At 39.8% G+C, this 22,775-nt stretch overlaps 1 protein-coding gene across 2 annotated transcripts in view; it reads left to right on the plus strand.

Annotated features, from left to right (window-relative positions):
- Positions 1-22,775, plus strand: part of EIF2AK3 (eukaryotic translation initiation factor 2 alpha kinase 3) — a 69,669-nt gene that overhangs the window by 31,446 nt on the left and 15,448 nt on the right. For both annotated transcript variants that reach the window (XM_058683373.1, XM_058683372.1), the window contains exons 3-13: positions 717-911; positions 2,628-2,758; positions 4,772-5,006; positions 6,171-6,333; positions 7,667-7,807; positions 8,498-8,620; positions 9,951-10,171; positions 10,514-10,626; positions 14,025-14,147; positions 17,983-18,132; positions 19,132-19,909. In XM_058683373.1, the coding sequence (XP_058539356.1) occupies positions 717-911; positions 2,628-2,758; positions 4,772-5,006; positions 6,171-6,333; positions 7,667-7,807; positions 8,498-8,620; positions 9,951-10,171; positions 10,514-10,626; positions 14,025-14,147; positions 17,983-18,132; positions 19,132-19,909 (2,373 nt within the window). The remainder of the gene's footprint in view (positions 1-716; positions 912-2,627; positions 2,759-4,771; positions 5,007-6,170; positions 6,334-7,666; positions 7,808-8,497; positions 8,621-9,950; positions 10,172-10,513; positions 10,627-14,024; positions 14,148-17,982; positions 18,133-19,131; positions 19,910-22,775) is intronic.

Here is a 22,775-nt window from a genome sequence, read left to right on the forward strand (position 1 = left end):
GTAAGCTTTGTTACCAGGGTTCCGGCTCATAGCAGATTTGAGAACATAAATAAAAGATGGGATACTGCTTGAATTGACCTGTGTTTCGTGGATCTGAGCCTATGATAGTAATTGCCCTGGATGAAACAGGTCTGGAAAATACTGCATATACTATCTGTTTGCTAGAAAAACGTATTGTATATTAGCATATGGATTGCTGTAACCTCTCCTTGAATTCACTTGATCACAAAACTCTCTTTTGGTAGCTCATGTATCATTATGGGACACCCATCACAAGCAAAGTTTGAGAAAACCGTGCTAGAGTATCACGCGTAGACCCCAGGAGAGATTGGCAGCTCTTTTTACGTTGCTCTTGGTTGATAAATTGTGCCTCTCCACATGCTGCTCAGAAGGAGGCTAGAGAACATCAGGCTCAAGACTCCAGCTCTTTGTCACTACTTGTAAAGTTATGATCCCTTTTAAAATTTACCTTCTGTTTTGGGGGCGCCTGGGTGGCTCAGTCGGTTAAGTGGCCGACATCGGCTCAGGTCATGATCTCGCAGTTCGTGCATTCGAGCCCCATATTGGGCTCCGTGCTGACAGCTCAGAGCCTGGAGCCTGCTTCAGATTCTGTGTCTCCCTCTCTTTGCCCCTCCCTCGCTTGCACTCTCTCTCTCTCAAAAATAAATAAACATTAAAATAAAAAATATTTTTTTAAATTTTGCCTTCTGTTTTAGGTATTTGGGAATAAGATGATCATTCCTTCCCTGGATGGAGACCTCTTTCAGTGGGACCGGGACCGTGAGAGCATGGAAACTGTTCCTTTTACAGTTGAATCACTTCTTGAATCTTCTTATAAATTTGGAGACGACGTTGTTTTGGTTGGAGGAAAGTCTCTCACTACATACGGACTCAGTGCATATAGTGGAAAGGTGAGTGAAAATGTTGGATTATTTGGGGAGGAATCAGAATAAATAGGGCGAGAGGAAATAACTTAATAAGCTATACTATTACTGGCTGAGGTTTATTATTTTTCCCTGAGGATATTATTTGTTTGAATAAATGAATTACAAAGTAGAAAGGGCAAAATATTATTAAGAAAACTAAATGTATCCGAGACAACAGAATAAACAGAGCCAGGAAAAGCAGGAGGAAGAGAACGAATCAATGAGGTCTAGTGTGTGTCAGTTGTGTTTTTCATACATTATATTGAAATCTTCATGATGTTCCTAGAGGTCACACATTCTTGTTTCCATTTGGACAGATGAAGAACCCTCCAAATATTAATAATAATCCCAATAAGAATAATTGCTACTTATTTATCTAGTTTGATCCTGTAATCCAAGAGGAAAGTTGTGTTTATTTTACAGATGAGAAAACTTGAAACTTTACAAGTTGAGAAATTTCCAAGGTTCAATTTGACTTAGGTCTGTGTGCAGATAAAGTTATACCATTAAGACCTAGACTCTCTCTGATGTTAGGTTTCAGGATATAACCATCATCTGCTTCTAAGATTGGTCTTACAATATAAATCTCTTATTAGGAGTAACTAATTAAATACATCCTTTTTAGAAAGGTAAAAGTCTTGGGATGCCTGGGAGGCTCAGTCAGTTAAGCGTCTGACTTCCAGCTCAGGTCATGATCTCACAGTTAGTGAGTTCGAGCCCCGTGTCGGGCTCTGTGCTGACAGCTCAGAGCCTAGAGCCTGTTTCGCATTCTGCGTCTCCCTCTCTCTCTGCCCCTTACGGGCTTATGCTCTGTCTCTCTTTCCTTCAAAAATAAATAAACATTAAAAAAATTTATTTTTTAAAGAAAGGTAAAAATCTTTTTTTTAACTCTTAACCTTGATATGTGAATATTTTGTATACAGACTTAAGACTAGAACAAGGAAGAATAGAAAAATGATCTTTTGCCCCTTGACTTTTTCACACGTTAACGATTCCTTATTTAAGTGTTAGGCCCATAGCCCCCTCTTGCTCTTGCAGATGCTTTTCTGCCTTCTCCACTACCCACATCTGCTTTGTACCTAGGAGGCCTTGTGACCCTCTATCTCCTTCAGTGTTCTCATCTCTAAGACAGTGGAATTGACCCCTATCATCTGGTTCTCTATTTGATGTGCTGCTGCAAAATTCGGGTATTCTAGCACGTATGCTTCTTTCTGTGAAGATTTTAGCTCAGGTCATACAAGAGTCCTTCTTTGTTTTTCTAATGAAGGTTTGAAGGAGGTACTTTTAAATAGTATAGCTACTAAAAGAGATTTACGTCTTTAAAAACCAAATTCTTCCATCATATGGGAACTCTGAGGCCAATTTTTTTAATACACCTGGACTTTTATTAATGAAATTCTTGCTAAGAGATCACAACTGTGTATGTCTTCTCGTGTATCATCCTTGAAAATCCCCCAAATAAAACTAAGATTATCTAAATCCTTAAAATAAGGATTTTCCCTTAATAATTCCAGAAATATTTATTGTTTCTTTTGTAGTTCTAAGTAACTCATCTTTGGAATTGGTAGTCTAACCGATGTTTCTTAATACTTGGGTATTACAGATCCCCACAATTTTTTAATAAATTATATAGATTCTTTTAATATCTCCGATCTCCTGTAACTTATGTATTCTTTACAAAATTTCTATCTGTCTTTTCAGGTGAGGTATATCTGTTCAGCTTTGGGTTGTCGCCAGTGGGATAATGATGAAATGGAACAAGAAGACATCCTGCTTCTGCAGCGCTCCCAGAAAACTGTTAGAGCTGTTGGACCTCGCAGTGGCAATGAGAAGTACGTATTCAGATGATGTGGCTGTTGATCATTAGTTCAGCAAAACCCAAATTTATCAGATTTTTTTCTTTATGGAAATTTCCTGAACTATTTTCTTGCCCGAAAAACATACAGCTCTTTTAAGAGAAATGTAGGCCCTAAATTAAAAATGGCCTCATGGGGGCCACCTGGGTGGCTTGGTCGGTTAAGCATCTGACTCCGGCTCAGGCATGATCTCACGGTTTGTGGGTTCGAGCCCCACATCGGGCTCTCTGCTGTCAGCATAGAACCTGCTTCCAATCCTCTGTTCCCCTCTCTCTCTCTGGCCCTCCCCTGTGCGCAAAACACGTGCCCCCTCTCTCAAAAATAAACATTTAAAAATAAATAAATAAATAAATAAATAAATGAAAATGGTCTCATGGTTTTTAACAAATCCTGAATCGAGACTCCCACCATATGCTTCTGGAGATGATAACCAGAGGAAGGCCCATACAATGAATGTAGCAACCTCACTGATCATACAGATCAGTGAAAAGCTCTTAAGACAAAGTTAATGCACTTCATTTCAACTTGGGCCTCTTTGACCCTGTAGTTCTCTCTAGTCAGTAGTTTCATAGTGTGTTTGACAACCCAATTTTAAAATAACATTTTTGTCTATTTTCTTAAAGCGTTGAAGTATATATAATTCATTTGGTCAAATGCCTTTTTGTTTCCCTTTTCAAATAATGAGTTCCTTATGTAATTTTTACATTTAAATATGGGATTAAAAACCAAGATGGTTGGATTACTTATGTTGGTCCTAAATCACATGCTTGATTTTTTTCTAACCTACCTAATATTTAAATTTTAACTTGCCTCTGTAGTAAAAATAATTTGAGATCTCATCTTTATCTTTTGAAAGTGAACCAGACTTTCAGATATTATCTAATGTGATGCAGTATAATTCAGCTTCCTTTCCTGTTTTCTTAAAATCAGTTAAGAATGTATTTCTATGTTCACTGGACTGTGAGTAGGGCTTTGCATCTGCTGGCAATCTGACCTTCTTTTTCCTGATGGGATTTTGTTTCCTTTTTTTTAAAAATGTTTTTAATGTTTATTTATTTTTGAGGGAGAGAGAGAGCAGGCAAGGGAGGGGTAGGGAGAGGGAGACAGAGGATCCAAAGCGGACTGTGCTGACAGCCACCCAGGCGCCCCTGGGATTTCGTTTCCTTAAGTGTTTGAGTGCTTGCTGGGTGTCCAGCCACCAATAGGAACAGATGTCCATCTCAACAGAATTTTGAGTTCCCAAAATAAGAAGAGTCTGGGGTCTAAGATCCATGTTCCTTAAGTTTATTTTTTAATAGATGTCAGGATTGTTAGGTCATTTTCTATCTCAGTGACAAGTCATTATACTGTCAAAAGTTAAGTGATCTGTGTATTAATTGTAGAAGAAACATTGTTACTGCCACTTTATGGATGAGGACACTGAAATTCAGGAAAGGTTCAATGACTTGACAGATCTCGGGAGAGATTTGAGATTGGAGCTGAGGTGGTATGACCTTCAGTCTTGGTACACTGAATTACATTGCCTTTTGGGGCTATGTTTTCATATAAATACAAAACCGATGCATTTATCTTGCTGTGTACATTGATTTATTGGGACGAATTAATTTCTCTGCACTTGAATGAAATGTGCCCAGGCTTTAATTTAATTGACAAAGCACAGTGCTGCTGGCCTCATTTGAAGGTAACTTTGGTGTGTGTTGAGAAAATCGCTCTGATTTGGAAATGTGAGCATTTGTTAATTTTTGAGAGAAAATCTGTCCCGTAGCCATTGTCAGTTTACAACTCAGATCCCAGGTTTCTAACAGATCAGGACAAGGTGATGCCCTCTTGTGGCATAAGTCAGCAAAGCACTCCCAGAAAATTGTGTTGAGTTACTCGTTGTCTCCTCACAAAATTTTAGTGTTTGCTTCTTGAATCTGGAACAGTTCTTTATGATTTGATCCCTTTCCTTAAGTGTAAATTTCTAAAACAAACCTTTGTAAATTTAAGGTGGAATTTCAGTGTTGGCCACTTTGAACTTCGGTATATTCCAGACATGGAAACTAGAGCCGGATTTATTGAAAGCACCTTAAAGCCCAGTGGGAACAAAGAAGGGTCTAAAATTATTTCAGATGTGGAAGAACAGGAAGCTGCCATGATGGACACAGTGATAAAGGTGTCGGTTGCAGACTGGAAGGTTATGGCGTTTAATAAGAAGGGAGGACATCTGGAATGGGAATACCAGGTACCTAAACCCACCAAGAATTGATAAATACGTTGTTTTCCTTTCCCAGTTTGACCAAACTTATTGGGTAGAGGGAAATATCTCTCATTTTAGATTCTCAGCCTGTTCTCTATGCCCTAAGAAATGTGCGGCTCTACACCCGTTAGGATGGCTACTCTGAAAAAGGCTACAGAAAACAAGTGCTGGTGAGGGTGTTTGCAGTCTCGTGTGCCGCTGCTGAGAGCGTAAACGGGCACAGCCGTATGGAAGACAGCACGGAGGTGCTTTGAAAAATTAAAAACTACCATATGATCCAACAATCCTATTTCTCAATCTATTCAAAGGAAGTGAAGTCAATATCTCGAAGAGATATCTGCACTGCTATGTTCAGCGCACCATTATTCACAATAACCAAGATAGAGACGCAGTCTAAGTGTCCATAGTAAGGCATGGGTAAGGAAAATGGGGTGCGTGTATATACGCAGTGAACTACCATTCAGCCTTAAGGAGGGGAGATCCTGTCACTTGTGAAATCGTGGATGAACCTGGGGGACATTATGCCAAGTGAAATAAGCCAGGCCCAGAAAGGTAAACAGTGCATGATCTCTTGCATGTGGAATTTTAAAAGCTGAACACACAGAGCAGAGAGTAGAATGGTAGTTGCCAGGGGCTGGGGAGCAGGAGAAATCGAGAGATGTTGGTCAAAGAGTACAAAGTTTCGGTTATGCAGGATGAGTAAGTTCTGTGGATGTAATGTACAGTGTGGTGACTATAGTTAATGGTACTATATACTTGAAATGTGCTGAGGGTAGATTAAGAAAAATTTTTTCTTTGTTGAGGTATAATCGATGAATAAAAACTATGTACATTTGAGCTATACAGTGTGATGGTTTGATATATGTATATGTTGTGAAACGAGGGTAGATTTCAAACGTTGACACGAAAATAATGATGTGAGGCGATGGATATGTTAATTAGCTTGATTGTGCTAATCGTCTCACAGTGTATATACTGTATCAAAATATGGCATTGTATACTGTAAATATATACATTTTTTATTTGTCAATTATACCTCATTAAGCTGGAAAACTTTTTACAATTGTGATTTTTAAATGTCCTTTTAGGAGTTGAATTATGGAAATACTGCTTGAAATTCTATAAAATTTCTTGTCCATTTTTGTTTAGTTTTGTACTCCCATTGCATCTGCCTGGTTGGTTAAGGACGGAAAAGTCATTCCCATCAGTCTTTTTGATGATACAAGTTATGCATCTAATGATGAAGTTTTAGAAGATGAAGAAGACATTGTAGAAGCTGCTCGAGGAGCCACAGAAAACAGCGTTTACTTGGGTGAGTAGATGTCTCTTATCTAGTGACAGGACATACTGACATTTAGGTTTTATTCCTACATCATTCCTTTCTACTTTAGCGGTGCCTAGAGTAGTTGTAATTCCTAAATACAGTCTCTGGCTTAGGTTGCCCTTAAGATTTATACTTTGATTTACACTCCTGTTTTTTTCCATTTATCCACTTCTTTTTTTTTTTTTTTAATTTTTTAATGTTTATTTATTCTTGGGGGAGAGAGAGAGAGCGAGTGAGCATGAGTGGGGAAGGGGCAGAGAGAGAGGGAGACAGATGATCCAAGCAGGCTCCGCACTATCAGCACAGAGCCCAATGTGGGACTCAAATTCACGAACCGTGAGATCATGACCTGAATCGAAGTTAGACGTTGGACTGACCGAGCCACAGGTGCCCCATCCATTAATCCAATTCTGAAACTTTCAATTGCCATGGCATATTCTTTTCCTCTGAGACCTATATCAGAAAGGCTTAGAAGGGCACCTGGGCAGCTCAGTCAGTTAAGCGTCTGACTTAGGCTCAGGTCATGATCTCGCAGTCCGGTCTGTGAGTTTGAGCCCCATGTTGAGTTCTGTGCTGACAGCTCAGAGCCCAGAGCCTACTTCAGATTCTGTGTCTCCCTGTCTCTCTTCCCCTCCCCTGCTCGCACTCTGTCTCTCTCTCTCAAAAATAAATAAACATTAAAAAAAAAAAAAAAAAAAAAGGCTTAGAAATGTTGCTGGGGCTCCTGGGTGGTCAGTTGGTTAAGTGTCTGACTTTGACTCAGGTCATGATCTCATGGTTCGTGGGTTCAAGCCCCGGCTTGGGCTCTCTGCTGTCAGCACAGACCCTGCTTTGGATCCTCTGTCCCTCTCTTTCTCTGCCTCTCCCCCGTTCGAGTGCACGTGTGTGTGCATATGTGCTCGCTCTCTCAAAGATAAACATTAAAAAAAAGAGAGAAAAAAACTTTAAAAAAAGAAAGAAATGTTGCCATCATACAGTATGTTGTGAATTACTCATATATCCTCAGAGTCTAAAACTTTCTACATTTGTATTTGCATCTGGATTCATTGCTTTGAACTTCCCTACTAGAAGAGTTTTCCAGTAATTGCTGAAAATTATTATTCAGTGAGAAACATTGTAACTTATATATAACTTTCCGCCCCTATTTTTGTTTGGGTCACATTTGAGTGCTTCGGGCTTGATTCTTCTTTGAAAAGCATTTTGTAGCACATAAAGAAATACCTGGAATTAATCTAATTTTATTAAATCAAAATGACCCTTTTTGAAAAAAATCCTTGGTGCTTGATTCTAAACATAATTGATACTGTTTTCATTGACTCAGGAATGTACAGAGGTCAGCTGTATCTGCAGTCATCAGTCAGAATTTCAGAAAAGTTTCCTACAAGTCCCAAGGCCTTGGAATCTGTCAATAATGAATATGCAATTGTTCCTTTGCCAACAATCAAATGGAAGCCCTTAATTCGTAAGTGAATTAGGAACTTTTGTAATATTAGTGAGGTGTTCAGAGGCCTAATCATGACTGTCTTTGTCCTGGTATTGAATAGCACAGAGATTACAACTCATAGGTACTCTTTATTTTCTGACAAACTAGGAAGGCATTTGAGATGTCAGTGAATTTTAATTATCTTTTACATGATTTCATTGAAATAACAGCTGCTTCTAGAGAAATCAGTTGTTACTAAGATATTTCTCCAGACAACAGAGAAATATTCTTAACCGTTCACTGACTGTGACTGAGTATCATTTAGCTTTTAACATATTTATGTAAAGAATATTTATGAAAAATTGCTTCTCGGCCTTTTGGCTAAGATCAAGTGAAGAATACTTATGAGACATTACTGGTTATTACAGCATATTCTATGAGACACTTAAATGAGTTGAATGCAGATATTAGACCACCTACTTCCTTCAGTTATCTTTCCGTAGCCTGTGTAGTTTTTTATCACATACATCACGTCCTATTTTAATTACTTGTTCAAATGACTCAGCTTCTCTACAAGGCTCTGCTTTTCGGGGGGAAAGACCTTTGAGCCATTTGTGTGACTTAACATATTTGAACAGAACTGTGGCTGAATATCTGTGTTTGGAATGAATGAGGTTCATGCAATTGCCCTGAAGCCTTAACATGTAAGATTTTACCATTTTCTTTTAGATTCCCCGTCCAGAACTCCTGTCTTGGTAGGGTCTGATGAATTCGACAAATGTCTTAGCAACGATAAGTTTTCTCATGAAGAGTACAGCAACGGTGCGCTTTCAATCTTGCAATACCCGTATGGTGAGTGTGAGGAAGCTTGCATTGAAAATGCTGAGGTGTTTCTTTGCATTTATTTATTCCTTTGAAATGAATGGTTGCAATTCAAATGAAAGGTAGTCATTGGAAAGTAGAAAATAAGATATCTTGGGAGGCATAGTGTGAATGGTGGCCAAGGGTGCGGGTTCCGTAGTTAGACTGTTAGGGTTCAAATCCCAGTTTTGCCCCTGACACCAGGTTGGGCACACCCAGCTTATCTGCATCTTCGTTCCTTCATCTGTAAAGCGAGGATAGTAATCCTAGTATTTATCTACTGGGCTGTTAGAGGCCTAAATGAGATAGATAATACACATACAGTCTTAGCTAGCACAGTGTCCTGCAAATAGTATTCAATAAGCATTCATTCTGGTGATTAGCTCTCATTTAGTTAAAATCTTGTTTAATATAAACTACATAATATCAGCCTGGATAATGAAGAAAACAGGCGTTTCCCATAATACTGTGTGAAATGCTATAAAACGAGGTGATGTTAATTTTGTCCTTCGACGGGAAATTAGCGCAAAAGTAAGAGGAGGTAAAATTTGACATGAAATACATTCCTGGGTATTTAAAGTTAGGATGTATTTAGATATGAAAGTATTCCCAACAGTTATATGTTAAGAAAAACTCTCAAATCTGCATTAGGCCAAAGCATAGATTCCTCATCAGTCACCCCAGATGCTGGAACTGGGAAGTTATTGTAGAATTTAAATTGACAAAAACAGAAGGCTCTGACCTAGAAACATCAGTCTTTATCTGATGCTGATCAGAACACAAGGTAAGAGAGAATTGTGTAGTCTGTCCACGTGGTACAAAATAGAAGCCAAAAAGACAGGTTGCTTCCCAGGGCAACCTCATTCTGACAGCGTGAAAGGAACCAATGAGCGCGTTGGAGATGTTTTCTTTTCAGTTTGCGAAGAATGACTGATGGTATTTCATTGATGTCTAAATGGAAGTAAAGTTTAAAATCCTTGGAGGAAGACTGAGTACTGTCTAACTCTTTCCCGAATTTAAAGAATTGAATTATTTAATGAGGTAATGAATGGGGTGGCCCTTACGTTTTCTTTCTAGTCTTATTATTCAGTACAAAGAAGGTCTGTGATGCTTATGGAATAAAGGAAAATAGGTTTGTATAAGAAAAAAGAAAAAGTAGGGTAAGGAGGCTATTGAGATGTGTTAAAGAAGAGATGAAACTTTAATAAAAGGAATTGGTAGTAGAAGTGACAGGAAAATAGAGGATTTTTTAGCAATTAAAGGTGGCTCTATATTGGTTTATCTTTAAAAAAAAAAAACTTTTTAACATTTGTTTTTGAAGATAATGGTTATTACCTACCATACTACAAGAGGGAGAGGAGCAAACGGAGCACACAGATCACAGTCCGATTTCTCGATAACCCAAATTACAACAAGAACATTCGCAAAAAGGATCCTGTTCTCCTCTTACACTGGTGGAAAGAAATAGTCGGAACTATTCTATTTTGTATCATAGCAACAACTTTTATCGTGCGTAGGCTTTTCCATCCTCATCCTCACAGAGTAAGACCTTTTTTAGAATTCTAATGTGTCTCAAAGTGTGGGGTAAATAATGTGTGGGGGTGGGGAAGAGGGTACTACATTTACTTGGGTTTACCATGAAATCATTATTGCCCATCCCTTCCTGTCCACTGACCTACGACCCCTTCGCTCCTCAACCCATTGCGATCTGTCTTGCACCCCTACCATTTCACTTCCCACTGACCAAGGAAATGCTGTATTTTGTGTTCTCACAATACGCTTATTTTTGTCCATATCGTTTATTTTTTTAATGTTACTTATAGTTTAAGATAGTCAGCTAACCTCAGTTCAGCTTTGACAGTGATTTTCTCCCCACCTTATCAGCAAAGGAAGGAATCGGAAACTCAGTGTCAAACTGAAAGTAAATACGATTCTGTAAGTGGAGACGCCAAGGACAGTAGCTGGAATGACATAAAAAATTCTGGATATATATCGCGGTAAGTCTTACCATAAAGTATATGTGTGTGTGGTGCAGCTTCTGGTGGCAACTGTTGGAATCAAAGAAGAAATGACCTCTAAACTAAGATCCTGTTGAACTTTTTTTTAGTTTATTTATTTTGAGAGGGAGAGAGAGAAAATGAGAACAAGCGAGGGAGGGGCAGAGAGAGAGGGGAACAGAGGATCTGAAGCAGGCTCTGCATTGACAGCACAGAGCCTGATGCGGGGCTCAGACTCACAAACGGTGAGATCATGACCTGAGCCGAAGTCAGCCACTTAACCCACTGAGCCACCCAGGTGCCCCTCACTTTTTTTTTTTTAATGCACAAATGTCCAGGTAAGTAAAACATAGATTTAACCCTCAAGTAACTTAAACTTATTCAAAGTGGTATGTACCCTAAGAAAGATAAAAATAGAGTGTTATAGAAGTTCAGAATTTCAGCCGCCAAATTAAGTTCTTACCGGAACTTAACTTAGCTATTGAGGATCTACCATGTACTGGGCTCGTCATTAATAGTACCAAATTGTTATTGTGTTATTAGAGTATGGTATAAATCTCTATATGTTACTTAATCCTCAATTATTTTTTTCATCCTTATTCTGTCTAGAATAAGAAATAGAAAAATGGGGGGGAAACACCAATAGGTCATTTTTAAAAATAGAAGAGGGAGGTGAGTCACCTAAAAAGTAGGCAATTCAAATAATTTGAAAGTAAAATAAAAGAGAGAATCTGTTAGCATCTATCAGGTATATAGTTTTTTATGCTTTGTGGTACAGGGAATGGTACTGTGGTTCATTTTTCAATTACATGGTTTATTTCTATGTTTTCCCTTTGTTTTGATATCATACTTAACACTTGGTAATATGGAAACAAGGAAGAGATACAGAACCTCACTGTTCAATACCTAGGGTAATGATTTGATGACAGAAAGATTGAAAATTACAGCTAAAATATGTGATACTTTATCTGTGGACCTAATTGATCTACAGTACATTCATACTGTATTATGACAAATGGCGAATTGACTGTAATCAATGTGTTTTAGCTACAGGTTTCCCAAAGGAGAATTTACTAGGTGACTAAGAAATGGCAAAGGCTTTAGTACCCTTCTAATAAAGATGCTAACCAATATGTCAGCGGACAGCAACACCAGCAGGTAGAGAGAGGGAGCGAACTAGGGACCCAACAGCTCTTCATCGGGTAGAGTCCACTACTGAAGCCATTCGTTGTTCATTCAACATTTACTCTAAACAACCAAGCACAGGAAAAGTATTCCAGGCCTTGGGAAAAACAAAAAGACTAGTCCTATCCTGAAGGGGCTTAAAATCTATGAGAGAAGATAATACGGGGCAAAACGGAAACATACAAGAAAAAAGCCGTGAACTATAAGTGACTCAGTCTGGTTGTGATGATTCTGTAAGTGGAGAAGAGGTTGTCATAAACGACCATTTTCATTGGCCAAATGTCATATGGTCACATTTTCATTGAACCTTAGATTGTGAGTAAGGAAGAATTAGGTAAACACAGGGAGGAATGGGGATTAGTGAATAAGCATATATCCGTAAGGCTGTTGTGAAGAGAATTAGAATAATGTACTCTGAAATTGAATTAGACTTTATTTTCCTTTAACTTTATTCAATATGGAGAGTACAGCTGATTGTTTTTCAAATACATAAGCTCTATAATAATACCTAATGTTTATTGAATGCCTACTATATTGTAGGCATTATAAAGAACCTGAGCTCTGGGTCCAGTCATGAGTTCAAGACCCAACTTTGTGATTTATCAGTTGGGACCTTAGGCATGATGATACTTACCTTTACAGAGTCTATAATCTTAAATAAGATGTCTCTGATTTCAGATGATATATTTATTTTCATATGGATGTTTTCTTTAATATAGGGCAAAATTCAATTGGCCCTTCAGAAGTAGGGTATGGATTTCATGGGCTTTGTAGCTGGGGAGATGGATTTGTACCAAAGTGCCTTGACTAGCTATTTTTAGGGATACAGAGTATTGTTCTTCATTCTCTGTGAAGGTAATTGGCCCATGGAGGATTTGGATCAATTGCCTCTCCTCCTTAACTCCATGCTCTAGCCAGCTGAGCCAGCTACTAAATTAATAGGAGTGTGCAAATCATAAAGTAATAAACTTAGCCTTATGAGAGACACTAAAGATAATCTAATCTAATTCAACTACTCCCCATCTGCCTGGAGAACAACTTCATAGCAGGCATGCATGCATTCATTTATTTTTTCATATATTGTCCGATAGATATTTGTTAGAGCTTCTGTTTGCCAGGTAAGCTCAGCCTCTGGAAATACAAAGAGAAACAAGAATGCTTTTCTGCATTCAAGGCTGCCACAGTTCAGCGGCAGTGGGGAGAGTGAGCTGAGTACGAATAACTGCAAAATATCGAGATTACGTTTAAGTAGTTCAGAGTACTGTGTGAACAGTGCTATGAGAACATTAAGACAGGGGTGTAGGAAGGCCCTACGGCAATGGCGAGATGAGAAGAATGAAGGAAAAACAAGAGTTTCATTAAGTACAAAGAAGTAGGCCATCTCAGCAGAGCAAACAGCAGAAGCAGAAGTGCCGAAGTTGTTGAGACCTCGTGCAGGCTGGCTGGAACACAGCACAGAGCGGTGAGGTCGGGCGCGGAAGGGAGACCAGATTACAGTGTGCAGCCCGGCCTTTAAGTCACAGATGCTGAGTTAGCCGGTGATGAGCACACTGACTCAGGAGGCATCCCAGCCAATTGCAGACATCTTTGGTTCCTAGAAAGATTTCTGGCAAAAAAAACCCCAAAAAACAAAAAAAACACTTAAATATAATAGGATTGATTACATTTTTGCCATAAAAATGCACTGACACAGGATTAAACTGTGTTTTTCTCATTGAGTGCAGAATGCCACAGGAGGCAGAAGTTTAGAGAATTAAGGATGGAATATTTTGGTAGGTGATGGAAAGTATCAGACGGGTTAGATCAGTAGTGTGGTTGCTATAAAAACAAGTGATTAACAGGTGATTCCCAACTAAACAGGAGCTTTTTTATTTTTTATACATTTTCTTGGAAAAAATTAGAATGGGTTTGCTTCATTTATATAAACAGAAGAACAAAGACTGCTAGTAGTAGAATTTAAACTACACTCTGAGGGCACCTGGCTGAGTCAGTTGGTGGATCACGTGACTCTTGATCTTAGGGTCATGAGTTCAAGCCCCACGTTGGAGTTAGCATTTACTCAAATAAATAATTAAAAATTAAAAAAAAAAAAAACCCTACACTTTCTATTAAAATAAGTTCTATAAGACTTACAGAGTTTAGACACTTTTTATACATCATAAAATAAGATTGAACTATTACCTTATTAAAATTTCTTTTTTTTTTTTTTAAAGATATCTAACAGATTTTGAGCCGGTTCAGTGCCTGGGACGCGGTGGGTTTGGAGTTGTCTTTGAAGCCAGAAATAAAGTTGATGACTGCAATTATGCTATCAAGAGAATCCGTCTCCCCAACAGGTAAGGGAGGGGCACTGATAGTGAACCTGGAGCTAGGACCATATTACTCATCCCACAGGCAATACATCCTTCCTATACTCGATAGATCCTATAGGAAACATAGTTTCTGACCTTCTGAATCTTAGCTTCTGAGGGCTACCAGGTAACCAGCTGTCTAAAAGGGGTGATCTAGGGGCGCCTGGGTGGCTCAGTCGGTTGAGCATCCGACTTCGGCTCAGGTCATGATCTCACAGTCGTGAGTTCGAGCCCCACGTCGGGCTCTGTGCTGACAGCTCAGAGTCTGGAGCCTGCTTCCGATTCTGTGTCTCCCTCTCTCTCTGCCCCTCCCCTGCTCATGCTCTGTCTCTCTCTGTCTCAAAAAAAATAAATAAGACATTAAAAAAAATTTTTTTTTAAATAAATAAAAGGGGTGATCTATTTATTTTTTTAATGTTTGTTTATTTTGAGAGAGAGAGAGCATGAGCAAGGGAGAGGAAGAGAGAGAGGGAGAGAAAGAGAAAGGATCCCAAGCAGGCTTCTCACCTTCAGCACAGAGACCAGTGTGGGTCTCGATCCCCCAAACTGTGAGATAATGACCTGAACCAAAACCAAGAGTTGGACATTCAATCAGCTGAGCCACCCAGACGCCCTGGGGTGATCTATTGAGATTGCTTTGTCTCTACTTGGAAAATCTGCCCTTGTTTTTGATTCTTAACCACTCAGGGCTTTCCCACAGTGAATTATGATGACTATAGACTTTACTACATAGCACCATTTAGAAATAATCTATTTATTGTGGGAAATAGAGAAAGTATTAAAACTCGTCTGTGTCTTTTCTCCCCAGAAATATTATTACCATTTTAGGGTGTTTCCTTTTGATTTTTTTGTCTGATCATAAATTTACTTTCTTAGTAGCATAGTTATCAGTACAGTACAGTTTTATCTGTTGCTTCCTTCATTTAATTCTTGGTGTTTTCCATGTTATTAAGAGTATTTTATTAAAATGCTAAAATACACTAAAAGTATCTTAGGGCTGGATGATAGTCCAACTGATACATGTGAAATATTTTAACTGTTCCTTTTTTTGTTTTTTTTTTTTTTAAACATTTGGGTTTCAAATTTGTTGCAGTTAAAAACAGCTTTGCAGTGTTCATCTTTATTTATTTATTTCTTTTTAAATGTTTATTTGTTTAATGTTTATTTATTTTTGAGAGAAAGAAAGAGAAAGAGACAGTGTGAGTGGGGGAGGGACAGAGAGAGAGGGAGACACAGAATCCAAAGCAGGCTCCAGGCTCTGAGCTGTCAGCACAGAGCCCGACAATAGGGCTTGAACTCACGAACTGCAAGATCATGACCTGAGCCGAAGCCGGACGCTTAACCGACTGAGCCACCCAGGCACCCCATGTTCATCCTTAATATAAATGTTTTACCACATCTGCTTCCTTAGGATAGATTCCTGGAAGTAGGATTTCTGACTCAGAACAGTGTCATGCTTAAGATGATTGCCTTTGAGTAATGCCTTCTTTTCCATCTATTTTAGCAGGCTCCTATTGGTTCTTGATTAAATGTGCACTGATTGCTCAGTGTCTTTGTAACTGGTAGTTAAACATTCTGTCCAACAGATGGGGACACAGGACTAGGATGGATTTGTGTACTATGTGACTAATTCTTCTCTTTGATATATAATTTTTGAGTAGTTTGCATATTCATATGTGTAAGTTACCACGTAGGATATGAAATTAAGCAAAACTTCTGTCCCCGAGAACCAATAACTCTTTGAAGCTTTTGTGTACATACAAAATAATTTTGTGTATATACAGATAATTACAATACAAGGAAGACTGTCACCTGGTGGCCTAGATTAGTAAATAGCTTCCCATGACAAAAGTGCAGATGTAGCTGAAATCAAGGAAGGCCAGCTTTATGGAGGTGGTGACATCTGGGCTGGGTGTTCAAGAGTAGCCTGTCTCTCAGTAGACGGATGTGTGAGGGAGGGATGTCTCACTACACAGATGGCCCGAGAAGGGCTCTAGGGAAAGCACTTGGAGGTGGCACAGAGAACAGTGAGCATTCTGGCATGGGTGGAGTAAAGGGTAAGGATGGGGGAGTGTGGAGGAGATGTAAGATGTGGGTTTCAGGACCTTACATGCCAAGCAAGGGGGGTTAGACTTTGTTTCGTAGACAGTTGGGTCTTTGAGCAGAGAGGTGACGCGATCAAAGTGGAGGTGGCTCTGGAGGTGGTACGTATAAGTGGCTGACATGAGGAAAAGGTCAGAGATAAATGTTTGTTAGGTTTTTGGTTTGGGTGTTTTGGGTTTTTTTTTTTGTAAGTTTAGTCCTAAGATGTGGAACATTTGTGCGCAGTAGTGGGGACGGGTGAGAAACGAGTGAGTGTAATGAATTGAAAAGGAAGAGCTGATAGGACTTGGTAACTGAAGGTGGGGACCTAGAAGTTGAAGAATTCAAAAATGTAGCAGGATTCTCAGATTGGGAGCGTAGGACAACAGCCAAGCACAGAGGGCAGAGTGGGAGTGGCCATCCATCTCCTGGGGAGGGAGGAGGACGTCACTTGCATTCATTATGTTGTTTCAGGTGATAGTGGGATCCCTAGATATGTGAGATTAGATCCATCAGAAAAGCTGTCACAGCAGAAAATCGAATCCAGATGCTTTTCTTTTTAAAAATTTTTTTTACACTTTTATTTATTTATTTTGAGAGAGACAGAGACAGCGTGAGCTGGGGAGGGGTAGAGAGAGAGGGAGAGGGAGAATCCCAAGCAGGCTGTGCACTGTCAGCACAGAGCCTGATGTGGAGCTTGAACTCCTGAACCTTGAGATCATGACCTGAGCCAAGATAAGAGTCAGACACTTAACCAACTGAGCCATCCAGGCGACCCACCAGACGCTTTTCTAATACACTTCATTGCCTGTGATACTCAGTATGTGAGACTTGCCTCAAACAAACATGCTAATACAGGTTTTTTGCATTATAATATGTGCTGTGCCAATTATGTATGTACCAGTGTGTTTGTTCTCCATCCTCCTGAGCTGCCATTCTGAGCTCCCTTTTCTGAATACTTAACACCTATTCCTCTTTTTATTGATTTAACAAGCATTAAACATTAATCTTTAACGGTCTGTAGTCATTCATTTTTAGTCATCCAAGAGACAATAGATATGTCTGTAGCATTTATTTTTAGAAGAAAAAAACCTAAAAACATGTATTTTTAAAATTTTTTTAAATGTTTATTTATTTTTGAGAGACAAAGACAGGGCATGAGCAGGGGTAGGGGCAGAGAGAGAGGGAGACACAGAATCTGAAACTGGGTCCAGCCTCCAAGCTCTGAGCTGTCAGCGCAGAGCCCGACGTGGGGCTCGAACTCACAAACTGTGAGATCGTGACCTGAGATGAAGTCAGACACTTAACCGACTGAGCCACCCAGGTGCCCATAAAATACATGGATTTTTTAAAATACAAAACCTAGCACGTGGATTTTTAGAATTGTGCCACTAGGCTAACTCATTTCTTTCTTTCTTTCTTTTTCTTTTTCTTTTTTTTTTTTTTAAGAGAAAGAGTGCATGAATGGGGTAGAGGGGCAGAGGGTGAGACACGGAGAGAGAGAATCTTTAAGCAGCCTCCATGCTGAGCATGGAGCTCCATCCCATGACCCTGGGATTGTGACCTGAGCCGAAATAGTGTCAGACTTTTAACTGACGAGCTACACAGGAGCCCCTAACTCCTCTGTTTCTAATTTTACATTCAAGAGAGATTTTTATTTTCTTATTTTTTACTATTAGATATGATTACTTTTTCAGATAAGAGCAACCTTCAGTGTTGTCTTTTTTCTATATTTCAGGGAATTGGCTCGGGAAAAGGTAATGCGAGAAGTTAAAGCCTTAGCCAAGCTTGACCATCCAGGAATTGTGAGATATTTCAATGCTTGGTTGGAGGCACCACCAGAGAAGTGGCAAGAAAAAATGGATGAAATCTGGCTGAAAGATGAAAGGTAACTTGGTTAGACAGAGACTTAAAAACTTCTTTTAGGCTAGTTTTAGGCTAGTTTTTCCTTCTGTGAACAAAATATCATTTCTGTAACTAGAGATGTGTCTTGTTTGTTTGTTTTAGGAAAAACTGCTGTTCTCTGTCATGTTTTAGAACGTTCTCTAGCCACTTGTTAATTGAAAAGTTTATTTTTTAGAACCTGAATTTTTGAAATTATTTGTAGATAGGGCTCTACAAATTGTAAATCACTGAGGGATTTACAGTGGCTTTTCTCATCAAGAGAGATTGTCTGCTTTTGTCTCCATTTTTTTTTTTAATTTTAGATGTTTAGTTTCTCAGTAGTTAACAATTCACAACTCTTTTTCAAGGTAGGTTACAAGTATTTGCAGCTAAAAATACTTAAACTTACTGAAGATAATTCCTATATCTTGGGAAAGAAGGCTCTTGTAGAAAGGATTAAATGAGAACGAAGAAGAGGCAGGCTGCAGACAGACTGTTTACCAAATAGCTGAGATTAAATCCCAGCCTACGTGTGCCAAACACAACCCCAGATCCACATGAAGCCATTTGTTCAGGTGGCACTTGTTATAGACGCAGTCAGTAGCCAAACCATGGAAGGACCCAGTGAGGTGATCCTCAGCTCAAGGCCCTGGGAGCTGCTGCCCCAGTGTGGACGACGGATTCAGAATCACGGCCGCTGAGGAATCCTGTCTTTGGTGGGCCCTCAGTGCCTTGTGTTTTGCATAAAGGCCTTGGCTGCTCTGGCACAACAGATAATGGCTTCGAGTATAAAACGAAGCTTTCCAATTTAAATTTCTTAGAAGAAATGATGGAATATGACTGTTCTTTGTCACATATAGCATGTTTTTATTTAATCTGTGTGTTGTTTGTCATTTGGTAACTGGCTTTCTTACAGACGAAGCTTTTAGAATAAAGGGTATAGTTCACATAATTTAATCAGCACATACTCCCTCTCTTCCCTTTGTATCTCTCCCACTTTTAGCACAGACTGGCCACTCAGCTCTCCTAGTCCAGTGGATGGACCATCCGTTAAAATATGCAGAATGGACCCTTTCTCTACAAAGGAACATATTGAGATCATAGCTCCTTCTTCACAAAGGAGGTCTTTTTCAGTAGGGATTTCCTGTGGCCAGACAAGTTCATCTGAGAGCCAGTTCTCTCCACTGGAATTATCAGGAACGAACCACAGAGATACCAGTGAGTCAGTGGATGCAGCCTACAACCTCCAGGACAGTTGCCTTACAGAGTGTGATGTGGAAGACGGTACCATGGACGGCAATGAGGAGGGGCACTCCTTTGAACTTTGTCCTTCTGAAGCTTCTCTTTATGGAAGGTCAAGGGAGCGAACATCCTCTTCTATAGTGTTTGAAGATTCTGGCTGCGATAATGCATCCAGGAAAGAAGAGCACAAAACTAACCGCCTGCATATTGGCAACCATTGTGCTAATAAACTGACTCCTTTCAAGCATTCCAGTAGCAAATCTTCTTCCGAACCTACCCTGTCTATTTCTCCTCCAAGACCGACCACTTTGAGTTTAGATCTCACTAAAAACACTGCAGAGAAGCTCCAGCCCAGTTCACCGAAGGTATATCTTTACATTCAGATGCAGCTGTGCAGAAAGGAAAACCTCAAAGACTGGATGAACAGTCGGTGCACCATAGAGGAGAGAGAGAGGAGCGTGTGTCTGCACATCTTCCTGCAGATCGCAGAGGCGGTAGAGTTTCTGCACGGTAAAGGGCTCATGCACAGGGACCTCAAGGTCTGTATTCGGGGAACACCGCCCAGGGGTTTCAGTCTGACATTCTGTGATTGAGAGCAGTTCTTCCGATATTTGTCGGTCTCTAACTGAAGTGCCCTCGGGCAAAGGAGAGTAAAGGCATCAGAGAAGGGAGCAGAGGTCAGGGGAAATAGCCTGAAGGAACGTCTGCAAAAAGAAGTCTTGTGTTTTGAAAACTTCGGGCAGAGCATACCCTGTCCTCTATAATGTGCTTATGTTCATTTTACAGTAAAAAGTATTCCCGGTCCTCCTGATGAAAAGGACCAATCCACCCTGAGCAGATATACCCTGTTTTTCCTATGGCTTTGGGTAACCCTGACATAAGTTCCAGAGAGGCCCAGAGTAGCATGGTGAAAGGACCCACGAAGGAAGGGCAGACATAGGTTCCGCATTAGCCATTTGGGGAAGGGTGTGAGAAGCTGGATGGGGAAAGAAAGGAAATAGCCACATGATTGTTTCTAGCTCTAAAACTTTTGATTCTATTTTTGGTATATATGGTATTGAATATTGTGGCAATATGATATGCTAAATTATATAAGATTCTTGCTAAAATACTCAATATTTCTTCAACGTGTGTCTCTGAAATAAGTATATGGAACTTTTACCTGGCTAATTTCGGCCGTATTCCATACGCTCATGGCGATCATCAGCACATGTGTAGGGAATATATAAATACTCTCCTGATGACGAAGTAGCTGAAATTATTGATTGCAGGCATTTTCAGTTTTGTTGCACGTGACCACACACTTTTGTTTCAGGCACCAAAGTAGCTACTTGGACAAGTTATTTTCTTCTCAAATCACCAGTAGTTTTTTTAATCCTTGAATATGTTTTAAGAGTTTGGAATAACAGGGATAAGAGTTAGGAATAGTTCCTATTTTCCAAAGTAATCCTTATTGAGGTATATATAATCACTGTGCTTCAGTGATTTTTAGGGTGGGCCCAAACTGATGAGCAGGAGTTGTTTTGCACTGTAGGAAAAGTTCAGAGATGATTTCTTTTGGTTGGAAGGGAGAAGACAACTTCCAGGAAGCCAGATCCCCTTAACCAAAGGGTGCTGGCTATTTGAATACGGTAAACGTTTATCATCTGGTTAGACACACATTCTTCTTGTACTTAGCACTTACTATACACACAAGATTCCAAGTTGAAAGGCAATGTAATTGTGCTTTCACTGATGATGTATCCTTCTGCCGATTTTATAATGTTAATGAGATATTAGTGAATATTTGTTTAATGCCACAGTGTTGTCTAAAGGTTTTTTCTGCGTTTGTCTATCCACCAAAAAAATTCCAATTTCCCCTTAGTTTTTCTAGAAATCAAAAAGTTTGTTCCTTTGTAAAGACCTATTGTTTTTAAAGACTTCCAGTGTGCCAGAAAAATTACTCCCACGATTTTTATTCCCAGTTTAAAAAGGTCTGCATTCTGTTCATTCTGACCCAAGGCTCTGAGCCATGTTAAACCTTGCGGCCCTTCCACTCCCCAGCTTTTGTTCCTTGCCCAGTTTTTGTCATTGGCGCTCCCCATCCCCCAGTTCTCCAGGCTTCTAGTCTCTTCTCTCTAGCTGGGGCTTCACACTGGGCTTTTCGCAGTTCCTCAGGTATACTGTGTCCTCATAGAACCTGGTATTTCTCCTTTAAATTCTCATCACACTTGTATTATTTATCCTTTGGTTTCCATGTCTGTTTTGTTCACTTGTTAGTTCCTTAGTACAATGTCTGGCACATTCTGTATGCTCATACCATTTTATTTTTAATATTCTTTTGTTTATGGGAAAAACGGATTTGTACCGATTTAACCAAAAAGGAAATGTATTGGCCATATAACTGAACTATCCAAGATTCAGGTAAAGCTTGATCTAGGATCAAGAGATGTATAGCCAGAACCTGGCCCTACCCCATCGCCATTTCGTGTTTCCATTTTCAGGCATGGTCTCCCTTCACGGTCTCAGGATAGGTATCAGCAGTCCTCAGGGCTTCATGTTGTAAGTCTTTGAGGGTCGTTGGATAGGGCATGGGAACAAAAGTATCTCTTTCCCCCAATATTGATCAGAAATCCTGGGTTTCTTTCTAATTGATAAGCCAAGGACACATATCCACCCCTAACCCAGTCTCCTAGCCAGGGGATGGAACCATGCTGACTGGCTTGTATAACCTCTGGGGTAGTAGCCTCAGGACAACTTCCACATGAACCACGGGGTTGCTGCGCGCTTGGGAAGAAGGGAGTTCCCTAGGGCAAGTCAGGATATTTCTGGTGGAAGCACAGGGGGAGATGCTGGAAGACCAAAAAAAAAAAAAAAAGTCCATTACAGTGTTTAGTAAATAACAACTGACCCCAGAAAAGAAGCAGGGAGGGAGAAAGATGAAACGAATGGCAGCACGGTCTATTGTTGTCTCTCACATGGGGTCATTTGGGGGAGAGCAGGATGCCATTCCTGTAGACTTTGGGTTTTGTGCAATAACTTACTGCTTCAGAGTCGAAACTGTAGAAGCGTATTTTGCAGTTCAGGAGTAAAATGTTATTTAGCAGTATTGGAGGCCCAGTGACATTCAATGTCATGAGCTAAATGACTTCCTTTCTCCTTATTTCAAGGGCTACGACAGTGTTTATGTTAGCCAGGGTTAGCACAGGTGCTGAAGGAACGATGATGTATTTCACGCGGGCAGTTGGAGGAACCCACAAGAAATCTGGTTGGATATATCCCACAAATAGTTGTATGTGAGGGTTTAGAACTCAGGACAGTGGTCTGGGAGTATATGGGAGCCTAGGGTATTAGAAGAGGCAGCACAAGGTAGTAGTGAAGAGCTCTTATTCTCCTTGGTAGCCTACTTCCCCCTCTCAGACACAA

Source organism: Neofelis nebulosa, chromosome 9 (genome assembly GCF_028018385.1).
Source record: "Neofelis nebulosa isolate mNeoNeb1 chromosome 9, mNeoNeb1.pri, whole genome shotgun sequence".
Taxonomy (NCBI): domain Eukaryota; kingdom Metazoa; phylum Chordata; class Mammalia; order Carnivora; family Felidae; genus Neofelis; species Neofelis nebulosa.